The 20053-nt window shown below is 45.5% G+C and overlaps 2 protein-coding genes across 3 annotated transcripts; one reads left to right on the top strand and one right to left on the bottom strand.

Annotated features, from left to right (window-relative positions):
• The first annotated feature begins 1357 nt into the window (after positions 1–1357).
• LOC129339501 (calcium-binding protein 5-like) lies at positions 1358–9102 on the top strand. Its single transcript, XM_054994080.1, has 7 exons — positions 1358–1486; positions 2348–2473; positions 2731–2761; positions 3481–3624; positions 4384–4493; positions 5040–5187; positions 8851–9102. Exons 1-7 carry the CDS (start codon positions 1358–1360, stop codon positions 8874–8876), a joined length of 714 nt encoding a protein of 237 aa, XP_054850055.1. The 3' UTR covers positions 8877–9102.
• Positions 9103–11132: 2030 nt separating this feature from the next.
• Positions 11133–19647, bottom strand: PRODH2 (proline dehydrogenase 2). Of its 2 annotated transcripts, XM_054992336.1 has the most exons (10): positions 19432–19647; positions 19054–19247; positions 17259–17394; positions 15718–15801; positions 15540–15620; positions 14963–15109; positions 14398–14564; positions 14182–14292; positions 12312–12400; positions 11133–12216 (listed from the first exon to the last, which is right to left on the bottom strand). In XM_054992336.1, exons 1-10 carry the CDS (start codon positions 19639–19641, stop codon positions 12047–12049), a joined length of 1389 nt encoding a protein of 462 aa, XP_054848311.1. In that variant the 5' UTR covers positions 19642–19647; the 3' UTR covers positions 11133–12046. The 2 variants fall into 2 exon arrangements, with proteins under 2 accessions (XP_054848311.1, XP_054848312.1); XM_054992337.1 differs by lacking the exons at positions 11133–12216; positions 12312–12400 and adding an exon at positions 12930–13106.
• Positions 19648–20053: the final 406 nt, after the last annotated feature.

Here is a 20053-nt window from a genome sequence, read left to right as displayed (position 1 = left end):
GTTCCCCTGGAGAAAATGGCTGCTTTTGAGGTTGGACTCAATCGTATTATACCCCACTGAGGTCCCTCCCCTCCCCAAAGCCCACTGTACCCAGGCTCCACTCTCAAATCTCCAGGAATTTCCCAGCCTGGAGTTGGCAACCCTAGTTGCTCATCTCCGCATGGGTGCAAAAGAGGAAGGAGATGTGGTGCCCATGTTCACTAAAAGGATATAGGGTTGCCAGCTCCAGGCCGGGACATTTTTGAAGGGATTTTTTTTTTGTGCACACTTGAGGGTATTCCCTAACCTAAAGAAGTCCCTATTGGCAATGCCATGTTGCTGCTGGCCTGCTGGTCATAACAGGGTGTTGTCCACATTACTGTTATATGCAGCCTTAAATCAGTAAATGACAATAAGAACTTTGGCGGTGGGGGGGCGGGGAGTGGGGGAACAGATTTGTAGGGATTCTTCTGTTGTCTGGGAGGTCTGAGATCAAGACTCTGTACCAGATTAGAATATCTATTTTAGGGTAACACATGTTGAGCTGTTTAGTTACTTCAACTTGCAGCAGTAAATAAGCCCGAGGACGCATGCACAAAAATGTTGTTATTTTTCCCGCAGAAGATGCACGCAAGGTTTTCCTCTGCATCCACAGCACCACCCTCCCTATTGTCCTCCAGTCTTCTGCAGAGGGACTTTACTCTCTCCCTCCATGACATTGCCAACGTTTTGTTTCTGGCAGAGTTCCTGTGCCTTTATGAACCTAATGGCAAATAAATACTTAACAAGAGAAGCTTTCCTCATCTCTGTACCGGGAAGAATCAGGGAGACAGGATACCAGAGGAGGGAGAAAGGAATAGCAAGTGTCCCCCAGAGCCACCCCAATTTCCTGCTTCCTCACCTGAGGTAACCTGGTTCTGTGCAAAGAAAATAGCATCCCCCCCCCAATCCACCTGTACTGTAATTATGCTGAAATCTGTCCTCTGCCTGTAGGTGTCCCAGAACCCATCCATGACAGTCATTTCTTCCTTCCTATCCTGTAATCATTGTTCACCTTCCTAAATGTGCACCAGAAGAACCCAAAATGTGTAACAGAAGAACCCTGAATGCTAGACCCCCTCCAATCTTCTAACCTTCCAGACCCCCAGTTTCCACCCAGCCTGAGAACCCAGGAATCTTGGCTGCCAGCCCTTACCATGTAGCAGCTGTTAATCTGGAGAGGGGAGGGGGGATTTATTCAGCAGATGTCACAGCCAGGACTCGGAGAGCAAAAAAAAGGCCTGGTGCGGGGATCAGGAGCAAGGGGAGAGATAATCCCCATTTCCCCCTCTATAAATCACCCTCGTCACAAGAATCATTTCTTCTGCTGCTAAAGGATATGAACATCAAGCAGACTGTGCTGGGTGATGCAGGTGCTGGACCGGGGCACACGTCGCTGAACACCATGGAGAACATGCTGGGTCCTGCTTGCATCTTTCTGCGCAAGGGCATTGCTGAGAAACAAGGGGTATGACCATCAGGAGGTACTCTGGGCAGAGCAAATGCTTGAGAAAGCCAAATCAGTATGGGAGGCTTGGGTTCCATTTTCTCTGCAAAAGGGAATTAGGCAAAAGTGGGCCATGGTGGGATGCGGGAGTCCCCTGCTTTGGGGAGAGAATGTTGGGTCCTAGTAGCCAATAGTGTAAGAGGCTGAAAGATAGCCAGGAGTTAGAACAGCAACGGGGATTAGAACTCCAGGGTTTTCTTCAGAGAATTTCTAGAGGATTAGAGATTTGGTTCTTTTAGGCCACCTTTCCTTCATGCTGCTGATGGCCTACATAAAAGAGGGAGCTGTTGCTTGTGTATACCTCACCCTTCCCACTTTTGCCTCTGGCAAACAGGGTTTTTATTTTTTATTGTTTGTGTTGTTTCTAAAACCTGTTTGACCAGAAGCAACAATGAGGCAAGAAGCAATCCCTCCCCCAAACCATTTTCAGGTGTGAAAAGCTATTGTCTGTCCCCCGCCCAAGATTCTCTCCAGGTAGGTAGGCCCTCAGTGCTGGAAGATAAAGGTCAAGCTTTGGTGGTGGACTCTGTTGAGGCTCTCTGGGGCTAAGTCGGCTCCCCTAATCTTCTTTCTCATCCCCACTCCCCTCAGTAAGCATTGTCCATCCCAGTCTCTTCAAGAATTGGTAGCAGGCAGCTCTCTGTTCTTAAGATTCAGATGTGCCAGTCAGGGACTTACCCTGAGAAGTCGTCCACCTTGCTTGACGTTTAGAGGAAGGGCCTCTCCTGAATCAATGGAGAACATAACATATCAGGATCGTCTGGGCATTTTCAATGTCAGACTTCTCTTGCTACGTGGATGTTTCTCTCCGTATTTCTACAGCTTCCAGCTCGCACCATGGGATTTTTAGATTGTATAGCATCTCCCCTTCTGGTTCCTCCATCTCACCATGATGTCTTGACAGCCAACACCATCGTAATCTGGGCAGATTTCCAGCTCTTGGCTCGAGTCAGTTTGTCCTTCTCTGTGCCTTTATTATTGACCAGTTCAGAACTGGGACATTGCTGGGTTCAATGCCATGGTATTGATTGGCCGCAGAGAAGAGAAGGCTGTTATGTTTAGGCGGTGGGAAGGTTTAGGGGGACAGGAACCAGGACTCTGGAGGAAAGAGTGTTGTTTTGTGGGTTGGATGAGCCAGCCAGGACTTCTGAAGTTTCCTCCCAGGTGCATATATCCCAATGAATATATTTACACCTCTTTTGCAGGAACGGGAACTGGGAGCTGATGAAATTGAAGGTAAAACAGGTGTCTTGTGCTTGGGGGTCCTGTGGCTTGATGGTTGTGTATTTACTTTGTTTGTGGATAGTTCCAGCTTCAGTCCCTGCTGTCTTTAGTTAAGGGGTGGCACTGACCGTAAATGTTAGGAAGACCTGTTTCCTGCCTGTCAGGCAGTTTCTTTTGTTCATATAAGTTGTTTTCACACTGTATTCTGGGTGTTCAATGAGAACCCCTGGAAGATTTTCAGGGGGATCTCACTGAGAGCCAAGCTACAAGTGACGCCTTACACAGGTTGGACACTTGTCAGCTTCCTTCAAATTTTGATGGGAAATGTAGGCGTCCTGGTTTTACAGCTTGGCTCTCCATTACAGCTGCAAGACCAGGATGCCTACATTTCCCATCAAAACTTGAGGGAAGCTGACAAGTGTCCAACCTGTGTCAGGCATCACTTGTAGCTTGGCTCTGAGATGGCAGACAAATCTTATTCTTGCTGAAATGTTCAGTGGCAGACAAGCAATACACAATTCTTGAGGGGTAGCTTTGAAGTCCTAAAACATATCCAGAATTCTTTGCAACATTGAGGGATTCCATAGAAGATACTTTGGGGGGGGGGCTGGAGAGGCCTCTTACTAGGAAGTGGACTGTAGAAAGCCAAAAACCTCAGATCTGAACAGGTGTAGAGGCATCTTAGGACTCACAAGTCCCCCCCCCCTTTTTTTTTGCCAAAAACAAACCAGAACTCCGTGAGGCCTTTGAGGAGTTTGACAAGGACAAAGACGGATACATCAGCTGCAAAGATTTGGGCAACCTCATGAGGACGATGGGATACATGCCAACCGAGATGGAACTGATAGAGTTGTCACAGCAGATCAATATGAACCGTGAGTGCCAGGAGAACGTGGGATTTCTAGACAAAAAATGGGGAAGATTGAAGGGGTTAGCTGGGAGGCAGGACCCTGTTCTCCTGTTCTTCAGAGAGAGTTGGATCCCGGATTCAGGCCAGCAATGATGCCTTCCTGGATAAATTTGTTTTCCTCCCTGCCCTCCCACAAGTAGCTATCCCAGTTGTAAATGAGAGAAGTGGAGGAAATGCCAGGTGTCATTTTGGCAGTGGTGGGAATTGGGACCTTGGCCCACTGCCCTTTCCTTCCTCCCTACTCGTAATGGCCCTTTCAGGGCCAGCCTGACCGTTCACAAACCTAGGCAATTGCGTAGGGTGCCAGATTTTGAGGAGAGCCACAGAGAGGAGCCTCCCCTACAGGCCTGAGGAGAAGCTTGTCATTCGCTGGCTTCTAGAATCTCCTTATCTGGTCTTTGTAGCTGCCATGATGGAACATAGAGGACTTCTGAAGAGCTTCTCTATTTTTACTTTTACATTGTTCATTTTGAATGACTAGTAAATAAAAATGTTCATTCTAGATTTTTCACTTTTCTCTCTATTGAATGGGGGGTGGTGGGGTGGGGGGATGCCAAAGTCATTGTTTGCCTCGGGTGCCAAAAAAGCCTTGGCCCAGCCTTGGGTCCTTTGGCAAAAACCAGTCCCTGACCAGAGATCTCTGAAGCTGTAAGGGAACCTGAGCGCTACTATCAGAAATATTTTAGCCTATTCTAAGCCACCTCCTTGACTTGCCTCACTGCAGTTGGCGGCCGTGTGGATTTCGAGGACTTTGTGGAGATGATGTCACCCAAGCTGCTGGCAGAGACGGCAGGCATGATTGGACTGCAGGAGATGAGGGATGCCTTCAAAGAGGTGAGATCAAATTACCAAGGAACCCTTACAACCTAGACCTTCTTTTCCATACTGTGTAATACGTTCACCAGTAATTCAGTGGCTCCCACTCACCACCCAGCATACATAACCATGCTTTCTTTCCTGTGAACTCGTTTGGAAGTCCTGCTAACTTGCTATGGTTCCATCTTTTTCTTCCAGAGAGCCCCTGAATCTTGGGTTTTAATAATGTTTTGGTACTTAGCCTCATCCCATCTCACCTCTGGACATGTGAGATCAAAGCTACAATATCCGAGAATGTAGTTTCTCTTTTATCACTTCATATCTCAAAGACAGCCTCAAAAATACCTGAGATTAAGGGAAGGATTGTACTGTTAGGCTGCTACTTCTAGGCCACACCTTTCATTCCACATATTTGGTAGGGGGTTGCAATAGTTAGCCGATTAATCAACAAAATTAAGTCCAACGCCAAATCCTACCTATTGTTGATGTTTCAAACTAATTCACATCTTTGCTCAGATCCCAGACTTTGGCCTATATTCTAATTACCCTTTCCTCTCTTTTCAGTTTGATGCAAATGGGGATGGTGAAATAACATTGGATGAGCTGTACCAGGCCATGCAACGGTTGATGGGTGAGCGCCTGACCACTCGGGAGATCGCAGATGTGGTGAAGGAAGCCGACGTCAATGGAGATGGAACGGTGGACTTTGAGGGTGAGATGTGATTGGGGACGATAGGATTGATGGATAAAGATTACAGATTTAAGGGAATACAGGGTGAAGGGTTAAAGCATTAAAGGTCTAGAGATACAGGATTTAGAAACAGATTGTGAAATGATATCGGTTGGATAATAGGGTTAGAGTAGGGTTGCCAACCTCTGGGTGGTAGCTAGAGATCTCCCAGAATTACAACTGATCTCCAAGGGACAAATCAGTTCCCCTAGAGAAAAGGGCTGCTTTGTTAGGTGGGTTCTATGGCATTATACCCAGCTGAGGTCCCTCCCTTCCCCAAACTCTGCCCTCCTCAGGTACCACTCCCCAAATCTCCAGGAATTTCCCTACCTGGAGATGGCAACCCTAGGTTAGAGTGTTATTGCATAGATTTAGCCATATGTAGTTTAGAGCTACAGGCCTGTTCTTTATTTCCCCAAATTTCAAAATAGTGGTTTCTAATGAGCCCCAAACTGAAGCCAAATTTCTGTGTGCTACTGAAAGTGGTTTGCCTGCTGTTGCTATACTCACATGAAAGACATATTTAAATGGTCCTTTATCAGGTTTGTGAACTGATTAATGACCTTGTTGGAAGATTTACTGTTGCAGTTCAACCTTAACAAACCCATGGTTTTGCTATAAGGTTCCTGGATAATTTAGCACATATCATTCTCGAAATGCCAGGAATCTGAGGAACAGGCCCCAGAAGAAGAACCTTGCTGCAGGGTTTGGGGAGGATTCCACTAGGCCTTGATCTTTGATAGGGAGAGAACAACCCAGGTTTGGGCAGAGAGCATTGGGGCAAATTCAGACATTGTCCAGAAAAGGGGCAGCCAGCCACAGTTTCAGGCAGTATATAAATAGAGCCACAGAACCCAATGCAGATTCTAGGAGCATTTGCAGAAGTTAGGGGGAACACTGAGCTGTAAGAACATAAGCAAAGCCATGTTGGATCAGGCCAGTGGCCCATCCAGTCCAACATTCTGTCACACACAGTGGCTAGAAATCCAGTGCCATCTAAAGGACTGTCAGTGAGGCCAGGACACCAGATGCCCTCCCACTGCCTTCCTTCCAGCACCAAGACAACAGAGCACCACCTCCCCACAAAGAGAATACCATCTATCTCCTGTGGCTAATAGCCACTGATGGACCTCTGCTCCATATATTTGTCCAGTCCCCTCTTGAAGCTGGCAATGCTTGTAGCTGCCACCACCTCCTGTGGCAACGAATTCCATGTGTTTATCACCCTTTGTGTAAAGTAGTATTTTCTTCTATCTGTTCTAACCCGACTGCTCAATAATTTCATAGAGTGCCCACGAGTTCTTGTATTGTGAGAAAGGGAGAAAAACACATCTTTCTCTACCTTCTCTAACCCGTGCATTATCTTGTAAACCTCTATCATGTCTCCCCTCAGTCGTCTTTTCTCCAGGCTAAAGAGCCCCAAGCGCCTCAATCTTTCCTCATAGGGAAAGTGTTCCAACCCTTTAATCATTTTAGTTGCCCTTCTCTGTACTTTTTCCAGTGCTATGATATCTTTTTTTTTTCCCTCCCCTCCCCAAACTCTGCCCTCCCCAGGTACCACTCCCCAAATCTCCAGGAATTTCCCTACCTGGAGATGGCAACCCTAGGTTAGAGTCTTTTTCTGACCTACAGCTAGAATGGAAACCTAACAGTTTCACCCATATCTAGTTTCTGCTAGCAAGCAGTGCCACCTTTCGTTCATGCCTTGGTAACCTGAGTTTTCATCCCCCTGCATGCTCAGAATGCTTAAAATCAGAGCAGTATGATACGATGATGTATAGCTGTATTACATACCCATGATATTTGCAATGGTCCCAAATTCACAATAATTTCAGATTTCTTTCCCCCCTAAGTTTCTAGTGCTTAAGTGTTCAAAGACAAACATGTGAGTGGTGAAATTTTAGCAGCTAAGCAGGGCTTCTCCTTTGCTCTTTGTCTCGTCTAAAACGATAGAAATAAAGTACATGTGATCATTTGCATTATAGCATCTATATGCCATGGAACTTGCCTTTCTTTATGCACCAGAGATTACTTTATTCAATAATAAGCCATAGAATAAGACAGAGGTTTGTCAGCCTACACCTGAGAGCCAAGCTACAAGTGACGCCTGACACAGGTTGGACACTTGTCAGCTTCCCTCAAGTTTTGATGGGAAATGTAGGCATCCTGGTCTTGCAGCTGTAATGGAGAGCCAAGCTGTAAAACCAGGATGCCTATGTTTCCCATCAAAACTTGAGGGAAGCTGACAAGTGTCCAACCTGTGTAAGGTGTCACTTGTAGCTTGGCTCTCAGTTAACTAGTAAGATTAGGTCCAAGCTGATGTTACATTCATCTCTGGGTTGTCCAGATATGATGGGTACACATGCAGCCCCCTAGTGGGGCAAATAGCAGTTCCCTGGGGACATTTCAGGGTGGGAAAATGGTGTGGGGCAAAAGCTTAAGCCCTCTTTCCCTAAACACCATGATTCTGATCCAAGTCAGGCCCTGCACATAGGGTTGCCAGCTGGAGATCTCCCAGAATTACAACTGATCTCCAGGTTACAGAGATTAATTCCCCTAGAGAAAATGGCTGCTTTGGAGAGTGGCATTATACCTTGCTGAAGCCCGTCTCCTCCCAAAACACCACCCACTCCAAGCTCCACCCCTCAAATCTCCAGGAATCTCCAAACCAGGAGCTGGCAACACGACTTGCACGTCTTGGAGTTGTGCTCCCAGCAAGGAACTCACAAAACAGTGTCTGACTGAAATTACTCATGATCAACCTGAAAACAAATGTAATGCGGAGTTCAGTCTCAATTGGTGCAGTCCTGCCTTGATGTCTGGATTGGAAACTGATAGACTAGACAGTACTCCCACGTGACTGAACTGGATCCCTGTGAATTAATCATATGTTCTCCCATGCAAATGTGAAATGGTATGTAGGAGTGCGTGGATATGGGAATCAAAACCCTGCCTTACCTTGCTGAGTGCTGTTGTTTAAAGTGTTTTCTTAGTGCCTGGCTTTTTTCTAGTTTCACAGCCAAACTGAGAGACAAACACAGCAAGGTGGGAAAGGGAAGGGCTTAGCAAGTAAAAATCTTGACTTCTAACTAGAGATGGGCATGAACCGAAATACGAACTGGCACTTCATCACAGCCCATTTCTGACGAACTGCCACGAACTTTAGGCTGGTTCATTTGGTTCGTTTTTTGGTTCCTCACTGCAGACAGCCTGGTGCTGATCAATCAGTTTCCAACAGAGGATGGACTTCCTGCAGGCCTTCTGCTGACCCAGAAGTGACAATTTGCTGACCTGGATGTGACGTTTTCACGAACCAAACAAACCGGTTCACGAACCTGGGCAGGTTCGTGAAAGGATGTGGTTCACGATTCATGGTTCATGAAATGCGACGAACCGGAGAGTATGGTTTTTTTCTGGTTCATGCCCATCTCTACTTTTAACCCCTGCTTTGCGTGTGAGCAAAGGACATGAAAATGAATACACAAGGATCCTCTCTAGTTACACCTAGTTTGGTGGTCAGATTGATAGATTTGATCCAGCAGCTACTGCCAATTCTTGGCTCACCAGCTACAAGTCAGTGGTTAGACTCTCAGAGTAAGGCACAAACCGTACTTTGTTATTTACATCATGATATTTGCCTTGCAGAATTTGTGAGGATGATGTCACGCTGATGGAATTCCTCACCCTCCTGGAGCCAACCACTGAATAAGACACCCACACAATGGCTTAAAATTTTTTAAATGTATGGATGCCGACATCAAATCCTAACCCAAACTAGGAGGTGCAATCAGACCTCAGTTTGCAAATGCAGCTGAGTAGCATGACAGCTTGAGTGGGTAACTGGGGGCTGCTTCCTTAACAGAAGGGGTAATACTTGGCAAAGGCCTCCACTCTGCCTACCTGCTGTCCCTTTTCTTGCCCCAATGCACCCATCCCAATTGTTTTTCTTTTTGTCTTCTCCTTTTTGTCCCAAACTCATTTCTACCTACAGCAATAGCATACTTCCCCCCCACTGCTATCATGTACAATAAAAGCTCCATTAAATAGGATCGCTCTGGATTTGTGTGATAACTTTCCTATAGCACAGCCGGCATCACCTGCCAGGGCTGTCCCACTGCTGGCATTTGCAGAGGTCACCAAAACAATTTGACAGCTTGAGTCTGCAGTGAGAAAGCAGCTTAGCTACTTTAATCGCCGCTTGGGAGAACAACATATGGGTAGGAATAAACAGATTACAGGAAACAACGTCCAGTGTTGTAGCACCGAAACCTTATTAGGAGTAGGGCTGGGAACCGAGACACCTGGGTTTGCGTGCCAGCTTTAGGGTATCTCCAGTATGGCACCACAGGGGGGGGGAACAGAGATAGGATTCCTGGGTTCTCAGCTGCCAACCAACTCAAGCCATTCAAAGGATTACAGATCTCAACTTCCTTGTTTCCACCTAATGACCCTCTGGCTGATTAAAAGGACGGCAGTTTGAACAGCTGCTCCAGTTCCACTCCCCCTAGAGGGGCAGATAGGGTAGAAGGCCGTGTCAAGGTCATTCCTGCCCAGCCACATTTTGTTGGGCTCCTACTTCGTGGCCCTTAGCTTTTTGTCCCTCCTCACTCAGCTGCAAACCCACTCTATAATCTCCCTCAATCGTTCCTAGACAGGTCTGCTTCCATTACGACCCTCCGAATAGTATTGCTCTAGAGTAGGGTTGCCAAACAGCTGAAGAAAACCATCCTTTCCCTTTCATAGAGGCTTAATGTGTGGGAATAGACAGCGGAAGCCTTTCACAGCATGAAGGTAAACATGCTCTAGAGCCCCAAGGCACTTGCCATTTCTTAGCAGGACTGCTGGCTTTAATCCATTTATTCCTGACCGTATGTGCACGAGTCCAGATTGCTAATGTACATATTTTATCAAGCCCATTATGTAAAGATTTGGCTCTCTCTGCCATCCCCAGCCTGCACTTCTGCCTTATGTCAGTCACCACCAAACCAAGCCACACCCCCTAGGCAGAAGGCAACTGAAAGGACGCACACGGCAGCAGAGCATCTGCGTCACATAAGTGGCCTCAGGAAATGAACAGCCAAAAGGAGTCTGTGGGAGTACCTCTGTCACAAAGAGCCAAGCTACAAGTGATGAATGACACTTGCCTGGCAAGTGAACAGACTCACATGTATTCCTCCCTGTCGGCTTGCCATTCACTTGCACTCCACTTGATCAAGTGGAGCGCAAGTGAATGGCAAGTGAACAGGGAGGAATACACGTGAGTCTGTTCACTTGCCAGGCAAGTGTCATTCGTCACTTGTAGCTTGGCTCAAAGTCTGGGCCAAACTGCACATCCTGACTGTGTACGGACTCATTTCCCATGCTCCAGTTGACAAAACCTTTCTTACACTCAATGTTGGGTGTGATACATACAGGGGGCAGTCAAACTTTATGCCAAATGTTTGTTTTGATGAGGGTATAATGTTGAGAATTGTTCATGCATGTTTAAGGGAAAAGGAACATTATCAGTTTATCACATGGAGAGCTTTCTTGTGTGGTGGAACTCAAGATGGCTTACATACGTTTGGATCTTACCTACTTTCCACATGCCAAGGTGAGAGGAAGGGCTCCTTTGACTGCCAAAAAGGCTATGCTGGGATCATTGTATCCATGGATACAAAAGCCATGTGTGGATATTGGCTGCAGTGAGAAGGTAATGGGGTGACATTGAGCAGAAACACTGGTAGGGATATAATCTATATTGTTCTCAAGAGGTCTCCCATCTAGGCACTGACCAGAACAAAACCTGCTCAGCTTCTACAAGATTGCTACCAGTGTGTACCCTCCCAAACATGGACAGAAACATCCGAGATACAAAATAGTACAGCTTAGTTCTCTGCGACATAGCTTAAAGGAAGCAATAAAAAAGGGTGAACTGAGATCTTCTGCAATTACTTTTTAATTTCTAGATGTTGAACAGACTGTAGAGACCTGATTTCCCCAAATCCTTTGTTGATTAAGGAAACGTGGTTGGGAACAATCTTCATCCTTGGCCAACACCTCTGAAATAATTAAATCAGACACACCCATGTCACACAAAGCACACCTTCATACCACAGTGCCTTAGGAATATGGAGGGGGGAAAGCAATGAAAAGATTCACAATGCATTTTTTAAAAAATGGAGGCAGGAACTGAAGTCATGGAGTGGAGGAAGAATAAGTTTGCCAATAGAGATACTTTGTTTTCCCTTTTTTGGGAAAGGGGAAACTTAAATCATGAAACTGGTAAGAAAGGAAGGCTTAATGTGCCTGTCCCCCCACTACTGCAGCTGCAATCCAATTCAGCCCACCAGTCTACTTTCTCCCACAGCTTGCTTTTATCTTTCTTAAAACACAAAGGAAACACAATCATATATCTCTTATTATCTCCGTGCTGGAAAACCTATATATGTGGTGATGGTGGTGTGGAGAAGGCTGGTCTGCACTGGCCTATTCTCTGAGTTTTAGAGAGTTCAGAAACACAACCAATAACTCAGCCCAGTTAAACACTTCTTCCTAGAATCCTTTAGGGGAATGCATTATTTTTATCGTTATTAACGATATTTACAGCCCACCTTTCTCCCTGAGACTCAAAGCAGCTGGCTGTCACTCAGCCAGGAGGTTCTGTTGCAGGGAATAAAGGAAAATATGGTGACGGAGATGGGATGCTAATTCACTTCTTTTCTTTTTGAAAGAAAAAGTTAAGGCTTTCCACTGTGGCAAAACATAACCGCCCAGTGTTTGGCTCTTAGAGGAAAGGGAGTGTGTGCGTCCTGTATCATTTAAAAAAAATAGAGTGGCTCTTCTAGATGTTTGGCTTTCCTCAAGGTTTCCTCAGAATCCGCCTCTGTAGCTCCAAGCGCAACAGATCTCGCTCCTCCCGGATTCCTTGGAGGACACTCTGGTTCTCATGAGCACGGCGGATCAGGTATGGGATCACTTCCTCCACAGAACCGTAGGGGATGGATTTGTAGACAGAATAACCTGCCTGTGCTAAGATTGGGTAAGAGAATAGAAAGGTGGTGATGTATCACATGAAGAAGAAAGCAAGGTGTATGTGTCGTGGATCTCGAGGGATCAGCACTTACCCAACGGAAGGGAAACATGGTCGCACATGCCCAGAAGCTGCCCAAAGCTGACAGGACCATCATTCTTGTTGATGCCCATCTCCTTCATCCTTATATCAAAAATAAATACATAAATAAAAAGCCCATCCCAGTGATACATCAGAGAAAACTGATGGATCAGACTCAATCTTCCCCTTGTCACATGAAGATAATATTACTCGCTTATTTTACAGAAAGAACACTATGCTGTAACATAGTGGTTGATTGGTTGGGTGGCAAATCAGCACTCTGCTGGTTTGAATCCCACGACTGCTATGAGCTCAGCAGGGGGCCTTGGGTAAGGCACTCCTCTCAGCCCCAGCTGCACTGTGGGGATAATAATAACACTGACCTTGTCCACAGCTCTGAACGAGGCACTGATCTGTCTAGAAGGGTGGTATGTAAGTGCAGTTGTTGTTATTTATATTCTGCCCTTCCTCTAAGGGTGGCATATAATTCTCTCCATTTATTCTCACAAGAATCCTGTGAGGCAGGTCAAACCGAGACAAAGTGATTGGCTCAAGATCACCCAGTGAGCTTCAGGGCAGAGTGGGGATTTCTGCCTGGCTCTTCCCTAGTGCACTGTTCTAACTATTACACCACATGAACTCTTCAAGATTCTGGAAAAAGTGTTGCAGGATCCCTGGGACTTTATGTTCTTCAGGGTGCCTGAATCCTTGCTCAGGTAGCTCTAGGAACTACATGGCCCAGGGTTTCTTCCAGAGAGGAGTTTAGGCTCCATTGAATTCCAGATGTCAATGAGTGTGTGATGGCTGCCTGCATGGCCAGGGGTGAAACTGACATCAAGTATAAATCAAGCCAAGAGAAGCTTGCCCATCACTGCTATGGATGTCACAAAGGCACTGATGGCTCTCTAAAATAAAGCTACTCCCCAGTGCAGTTCCTAGAATTAAGGGACATAGGAAAGATTCTCCCACAGACGAAATATTGCAGATTTCCTGAGCAGAATATATTGCCCCTCTCCTTCAGTCTTCAGAGAGTTTTGCTTCTTCCCAATTCAGCAAAGCATTTCAGGAGGATGTACAGATTTCTCAGAAGGGCAAGACATACGCCCTGTACACATGAGGTGTACAGGAGAAGGATTCATGGGGTGGGTGCGTGGGACTGCGTGTACTGATGCCACCCCCACCCATGATTGAATGCAATAGCCCTGCACCTTGCTTGAGTCACATGGCACAGCACCTCTGCAGGTGCAAATGGTACACACACAGGCTGTAGCCCTCAGACTGGGAAAGTGGTACTCCTGATCTTGGGGATGGAGCCCACGCATGTAGTTAGTCTAGTTTAGTTTATTCAACATATAGCCCGCCCTCCCCACAAGCAGGCTCAGGGTAGGTTACAACAGTGATAAATTACATACAGTATAGAAAATAAACATATATAAGCATATATAAAATCAAGAAGCAATAAACACACCCAGTATAAAATACAAAACAGCAATGCTAATCCAAAGTCTGACATTAAATATATAAATCAAATAAGGCAGTCAGCGGGGCCAGATGAGTAAATAAGTCTGCTAAGATTTAAACAGCAGAAAACAAAACAGTGCCAGAGCAAAATAAGAGGGCCAGTTGGGCAATTTGCCATAGCCTCAATCACAGCCATAGGCCTGGTGGAACTGCAACAAATCCTGCAGAGCCTGGATCTCAACAGGGATAGCGTTCCACCAGGCCGGCGCTGGCTCTGGTTGAGGCCAGGCGAACGTCCTTAGGACTGGGGATCACCAGCAGATGCTGATCAGCCAATATTGCACAGACTGAATAATAATAAATAATTATTTATTACACTACACTACCTTTACATTACCTTTAGTCTTCTGAACCTCTCATACCTTTGCACAGCATGTTCTACTGAGGCTTTGTTGTGCGTGGCCACTATCAGCTCAAATCTGCCCCTGGCATGAGACGCTCTGTCCAAAACAAAATCTAGACAGCGCTTGTAACTGTATCACAGGAAAAAGAAAATGTACATTAGCACAGAAAGTACCCTTGAGTTTGTTTCCTCAGGTTCAGAGTTGATTAACAGGTCTGAGGAAAGAGTATCCCACCTTTCATTGGTGGCTTCCCAGCTGGGGTGGACAGGATCAGGGTATCCTTTTTCCTTTGCCAGCCGCCGTTCCTTCTCCAGATAAGCTCCCCGGACCAACTTGACTCCAAAACATACACCCAAGCGCTCAGCAAGGGCCGCGTCCTGACTCAGATGCATCAGAGTGTCCTGGAGTATACAACAGTGACTTCACAAAAGGGTAGGGTTGCCAGGTCCAGGTTGGTAAATTCCTAGAGATTTTGGGGGTGGAGCCTGAAGAGGGTGGGGTTTGGGGAGGGGCCTCAGTGGGGTATAATTCCATAGAGTTCACTCTTCAAAGCAGCCATTTTCTCCAGGGGAACTGATCTCTGTTGCCTGGAGATCAGTTGTAATTCTGGGAGATCTCCAGCTACCACCTGGAGGCTGGCAAGCCTACAAAAGGGGTCAAGAGACAACATGGCTGCTAATGAACAGGGGGCCGTAAAGGAGTCCTCCAGCATCATTGAGCTGGTGAGGGTAGAGTGGTTCCTGGAAGTAAAGCGCGGTGGACAAAATAAGGAGGATTGTTTTTCTGGAGGAGGGCCCACCTTGAGATATGCTTGATACGTGTTCCAGATCCATGGGACTTGGGTGTTGTAAACAGCCATCATTGCTATGGTAACAAGTGACAGGGCAGGATTAATGTATGTGTATTCAGCATCCACCAGGACACGGACCTTTTTTCCCACAGCATACTGTAGAGGAAGAGGGAAGAGAGACTGGAATCACCATGATGAAAGCTGAGTCATTCACTAATTTTCTGGTTACGTAGGCTGTTGGCTGATTTCACACTGTCCACTTCAGTCACAGAGATTTTAGGCTCAAGCAAAAGGGGGGAAACGCTATAGTGCTCCAAAGCTATAGTGTTATAACACTTTTACATTTACGAATAATTTTAAAATGTACTTGGGTAGCTCGGAAGGGAAAATTGCTGTTGACAAAGGAAAGTGAGTAGAAATATTCCGCGTGGAAGTTCTGTTGTCAGTACACATGCCCCTGTCTTTGTAGTGACTGTGAATGCAAAACGGAGACAACTTGGCCTGCGGATGCATCCTTAAAGTTCTGCCTCCTCCCCTCTTCATCCCTGCCTCCCCTGCAAATCAGCTTACTGGTGGATTTCCATACCTCTGCTACAGATCTGAGCCGACTCAGTGATTTTTGGAAATGCAGATTCTCTTCTGGAGTCAGGCAACCAAATCTCACTTCCTGGAAATGGAATATGGAAGAAGGGGAACATAAAAAGGATTCAGAGGAGAAATGGAAACCCAAGAGATGCAAAGGACAAGAGGTAAAGGAATCTTACCTCCCCTTTTATGAGAGCCAAGACTCTCTCGATATTTAGGTCTGATACTGCCTCCTGCTCTTGCAGCCGCAGAGTAATAGTTTTCTGTGAAGAGATGCAGGGAAAGGGATCCCCTAGTAAGAAGAGGACAACTCCCCTTTGTCCCTCCCTCAAAGAAGTAGCAAAGAATCCACAAACGGGGCCAGAATGAACTATGAGCAGGGCCTTATGTATTCTGCAACGAGAACAAAATTAAAAGTCGACAACAGATTGACCCTCATTTTGCTACAAGAAAAGGTACAATGTTGTCACCTGCATTCTCTGCAAATTCAGGGTGTTTATATGTATTTGCTTTTTGGATTTTGCACAATTTATTCTAGCATGGGGTGGAGCTACAACTTGGATATCCTGATGAAAGGGAGGAGAGGGTCTTCTGTGACAACCGAGAAGGTTATTCTAAAAACCACAGGACCAGTACAGGGGAAAGCCACGTGTGATGGGGAATGCAATAAGGAGGAGAATTGGGTGAGACTGAACGGGAACGATGACCCTACATCTGTTAAATCAAAGCCCCCGTTGCTTAAACATGCTATCATGGTTTGTTTCAACAAAAGTTTTAAGGTGTCTTCCCGTACAAATACTGTGTTCAGTATCTTTTGAATTCAAGAATCAAAACTCCCATGTAGGAAATTCAGGGTTGGACCCTATGATTTTGTTTCACAAATGGTGGGACCTTTATCTCAAGTGGCCTTCTGCCAGAGGAGCACACCTCTTCCGTTACAACAAGGATCCTTGCCAAAGATAAAGGCTCCTCCGTAGCAGAATAGAATTAGAATGCCAATTTAAGCCAGTCCTGGTTAAATTGACTCCATTTAGTTAACTAGTAGTAATATAATATATTTTATCAGGAAAAGCAAACAATCACAATGCACACTAGTTTGTGATGTTTTATCATATTCTAATAAAAGACATTACAATACTGTTTCTTTTTTATATATTATGTGTAAGGACCATACTCTGCTTTTTACCCACCTTGTTAAATCTCTCTTAACATTCTGAATTAATGTCGAATAGTTTAGATCATACAGCTGATAACAATTTGAAAAGAAGTTAGTGATCAAATATTTGACTATATTTGCCTATACTTTTACTAAAATTCCAGGAACAGTTGTTGCACTGTTTAATAAGAATACTAGTTTGGACTTGTCCAATTTATTTTAAAACTTAAGAACTTTCTGAATTAAAATAAAGTTGTTTCCAATCCTTGGATCAATTATTCTGGCAATTGATCAATATAGCAACAACACAGAAAGGAGATTTTGTATCAAATATGGTTATAAAAAATAATTTTGATGCCAATTCTACCTTTCTGTCTCTCTCTGTCTAGTCAAAAAGAGCGAACGGTTCTCTGAATATGAAGTTTTGTATTCAACAGCCACGGCCATATGGGCAAAGCTTGATTGTGGAATTGTAGAATGCTTCCCCAAGTACACTTATTGGCTCATATATTGTAATGCTCAGAATCTCTCACCATTTCCACCACCCTGCCCTATTATACTCACGCAAAGCTCAGCTGCCATCAGGGCTGTTATTTTCAGTTGCATCATAGGACTGCGGGGACTTTCCTCTGTCAGACCCCTCACTGACAGATCCAGGCAGGCGAGCATGGCACGGGCATTCGTGTCATACCACTCCTCCCTGGACAGAAAAGAGCGGGAGAATTTCCCTTTAGCATGGAATCTCCTTCTTCTACTGTCCTTTCCACTGAGATCAGCAGCAATCACTGTCCATGGAGAACGAGGCCCTCCAACTCTCCTTCCAACGGCTCTCTGTGCCAATCTCCAGTCCTATTTTTTCTCCACCACCTTTCACAGCTCCATGCAGGACAACTGCCTCCTGTTGGCTTTTGTTAACAGTCTCCAAATAACAAGGAAGAACACCCCAAAGTTCAGCACAAGAGAGATTTTTCAGTCTGCTATTTTGAATTTTTGGATAAGATGATCTCCCTTTTCAGTTCCTTGTGGTTAAGAAGAAAGTTCTCAAAACATACTTGAGGTGACTTTTGAACATTAGCTTAAAGGTGCAGGGACTTTCTCTCTGGGGAACTTCTGTGTTAACAATCAGGATTGCCTGTTTGTTGCCTCTATTCATGCTATACATCTGTGAATCAAGTAAGTAAATAAAATGCGTATATTTGTAAATACAGCAAATATTACAAAGATACCATGTCTCCAGTGCTGTCTTATCCAAAGGAAACTAAGACCAGCAGTGCTGCCTTTGGATATGATAGCATCTTGGGGAAGTCAGAGGCAGCAACAGTGTGATACGAAACTTAACACCTGCTGTCTGAATCATCACTTTCTAACTTCCTAAGTTGCAAAGATACGTAAAAAAAGTTTCACACATTATAGTGGGAGAAGAAGTGTGAGTGACACTTCCTTGTTAACATACGATGGTTTGTTATATGTAAAACCACTCAAAACCTTTTCATCTTAATGTGGGATGGTGGGTTGGATTCCACGAATCTGTACTACTAATAGTTCCCTCTGGTGCAGGCAGGCTTCCACAAATGCAGGAGCACCTTTTCCCAGAGGAAACACTATCAGCCACATAATGTATCCACAGGATCCAGTCCAGTATATCTGAAATTTACTCTTCATGCCAATCCTTTTTTACCCAGAACCCAGCTGAATGCTTTTCTGGAGTTTGGCTGTTTGTTAGAAGGGTTTTTTCCCCCAGACTGTTGATTCCCTGCTCACTCCAGCTTGCTTTTCTCTCCTTATCTACTGCTTTTGATAAATTGCTGCTGGCGTTGAGACCGTGTTTTCATTTTCGGCTATGCCAATAATTGTATTACTGTTCCTTAGTGCAATTTTAGACAGCTGTTTTAACCACTACATGAACTTAGATGTTATTTTTAATTCATTATATCATATTATTGTTAGAAGCCCCCTCTTGAGAAAGCTGTATATAAATATTTTGGATATATAAAGAAAGAAAGAAAGCGAGCCAGCATGGGCTGGATTAGCATTTAGAGTGATGGACTAGGATTTGGGAGGGCCAGGTTCAAGTTTGCATTCTATCATGGAAGCTTGCTGGGTGATTCTATGAGCCACTTTCTCTACCAGTCCAACCTATCTCACCGAGAGTTACTTTGAGGATAAAATGGAGGAGGACAGAATGATGTCGTAAAGCCACTTGGGGCGATAAGTGAAATGCTCAAATAAATGAAATATTCCCTCGATCTCTTAGTTCGATTGTACCTTAGGCATCCATGCTGTTTGGGGTCCAGGCTACCCTCAGTGTTAAAGCATAACTTCCCTCTGCTACCCATACTCTGCCCCTGCCAAGACTCACCCTTCTTTTGCCTGTCCCACATCTTCCTCAATAGGGACTGCAAGGAGAGGGCGGACCTTGAACTGCTGGAGCCGGTGCAGGGTGCCTTTGATCTCTTCAGGGGTTTCACCAGCCACAAATTGTCCATAAAGCGTCAGACGGAGCAGAGAGTCCCAGAGTCGGCGGCCCAGAACCCGTCGGGAGATTGAAAGGAGCTTAGAGGAGGAGAGGGAAATACAGGTGTTAGGGGGGGTTACCCACCCCATAACTTGCCCAAAGCCATCACATCATAGAACCAGGGAGGTTCTCTCTTGGGACAAGATGCAGGTTACAGATGGTAATGAAAAAGGAATCAGTTGGACAGTTGGCAGGTCAGATTTGGGGAGATCCTCATCTCACCGTGGGTGCTTTCTGAACCAGCCGTGGGGAGGAGCAGAGCATGAACACCAGCAGTCCACGAGTGATCTCCCAGGTGGTCTTGTGCTGAAAAACCTTCCTGTCATCCAGATTGAGTGGAGGACCGGGAAACGTGGATTTCTGTGCAGTAGATTGGGGGCTCCAGAGGACTGCCACCCCACGAGGCAAGCAACGAGCCCTGCATCTCAGCATACCGTCAGCTCAGACTGAAGGTCACAGTACTACCCCTTGGAATGCAACACCTGGTGCCTGTCCCACAGTGTTTGGGGCAAACAGGCAACACAGAGACAAACTGGTTGCTGGCTCAGCAGACGAACCAGGGGGGAGAGCAGTTTAGTGGGGCAGAAAAATTGCTGAGGAGGAAAAGTCACTGATTAACAACACCAAGACTGGCTCCCTATACCTCATTTGCTTTGCCGTAGCAGATTGAAGTCCTTTTAGAGAACTATTTCCCCCCTTCCCCGATTCTCAGCACTACACACTACCCTTCATAGGATTCCATACTTGTGACGTTTGCATAGTCTTTTAAACTATCAAGTACTGGAATTTTGGTGCCTATGAAACCAATTGCTGGGTGCCTTTTCTGTAACGTCTTAGCTGCTGC

The sequence above is a fragment of the Eublepharis macularius genome, chromosome 12 (genome assembly GCF_028583425.1).
Source record: "Eublepharis macularius isolate TG4126 chromosome 12, MPM_Emac_v1.0, whole genome shotgun sequence".
Taxonomy (NCBI): Eukaryota; Metazoa; Chordata; class Lepidosauria; order Squamata; family Eublepharidae; genus Eublepharis; species Eublepharis macularius.
The sequence above is the reverse complement of the archived record's forward strand: the minus strand, read 5'-3'. Positions and strand labels throughout refer to the sequence as shown.

Excerpts from the sequence above, each read along its gene's own strand:
- LOC129339501 (XM_054994080.1), top strand. The coding sequence starts at position 1,358 with ATGAACATCAAGCAGACTGTGCTGGGTGATGCAGGTGCTGGACCGGGG. Across the intron at positions 3,625-4,383 it reads ACAGCAGATCAATATGAACC|TTGGCGGCCGTGTGGATTTC; the intron begins GTGAGTGCCAGG and ends GCCTCACTGCAG. Across the intron at positions 4,494-5,039 it reads TGAGGGATGCCTTCAAAGAG|TTTGATGCAAATGGGGATGG; the intron begins GTGAGATCAAAT and ends CTCTCTTTTCAG.
- PRODH2 (XM_054992336.1), bottom strand. The coding sequence starts at position 19,641 with ATGCTGAGATGCAGGGCTCGTTGCTTGCCTCGTGGGGTGGCAGTCCTC. Across the intron at positions 15,802-17,258 it reads TGATGGCAGCTGAGCTTTGC|AAAACTATTACTCTGCGGCT; the intron begins GTGAGTATAATA and ends ATCTCTTCACAG. Across the intron at positions 15,110-15,539 it reads GGCTCAGATCTGTAGCAGAG|TATGCTGTGGGAAAAAAGGT; the intron begins GTATGGAAATCC and ends CTTCCTCTACAG.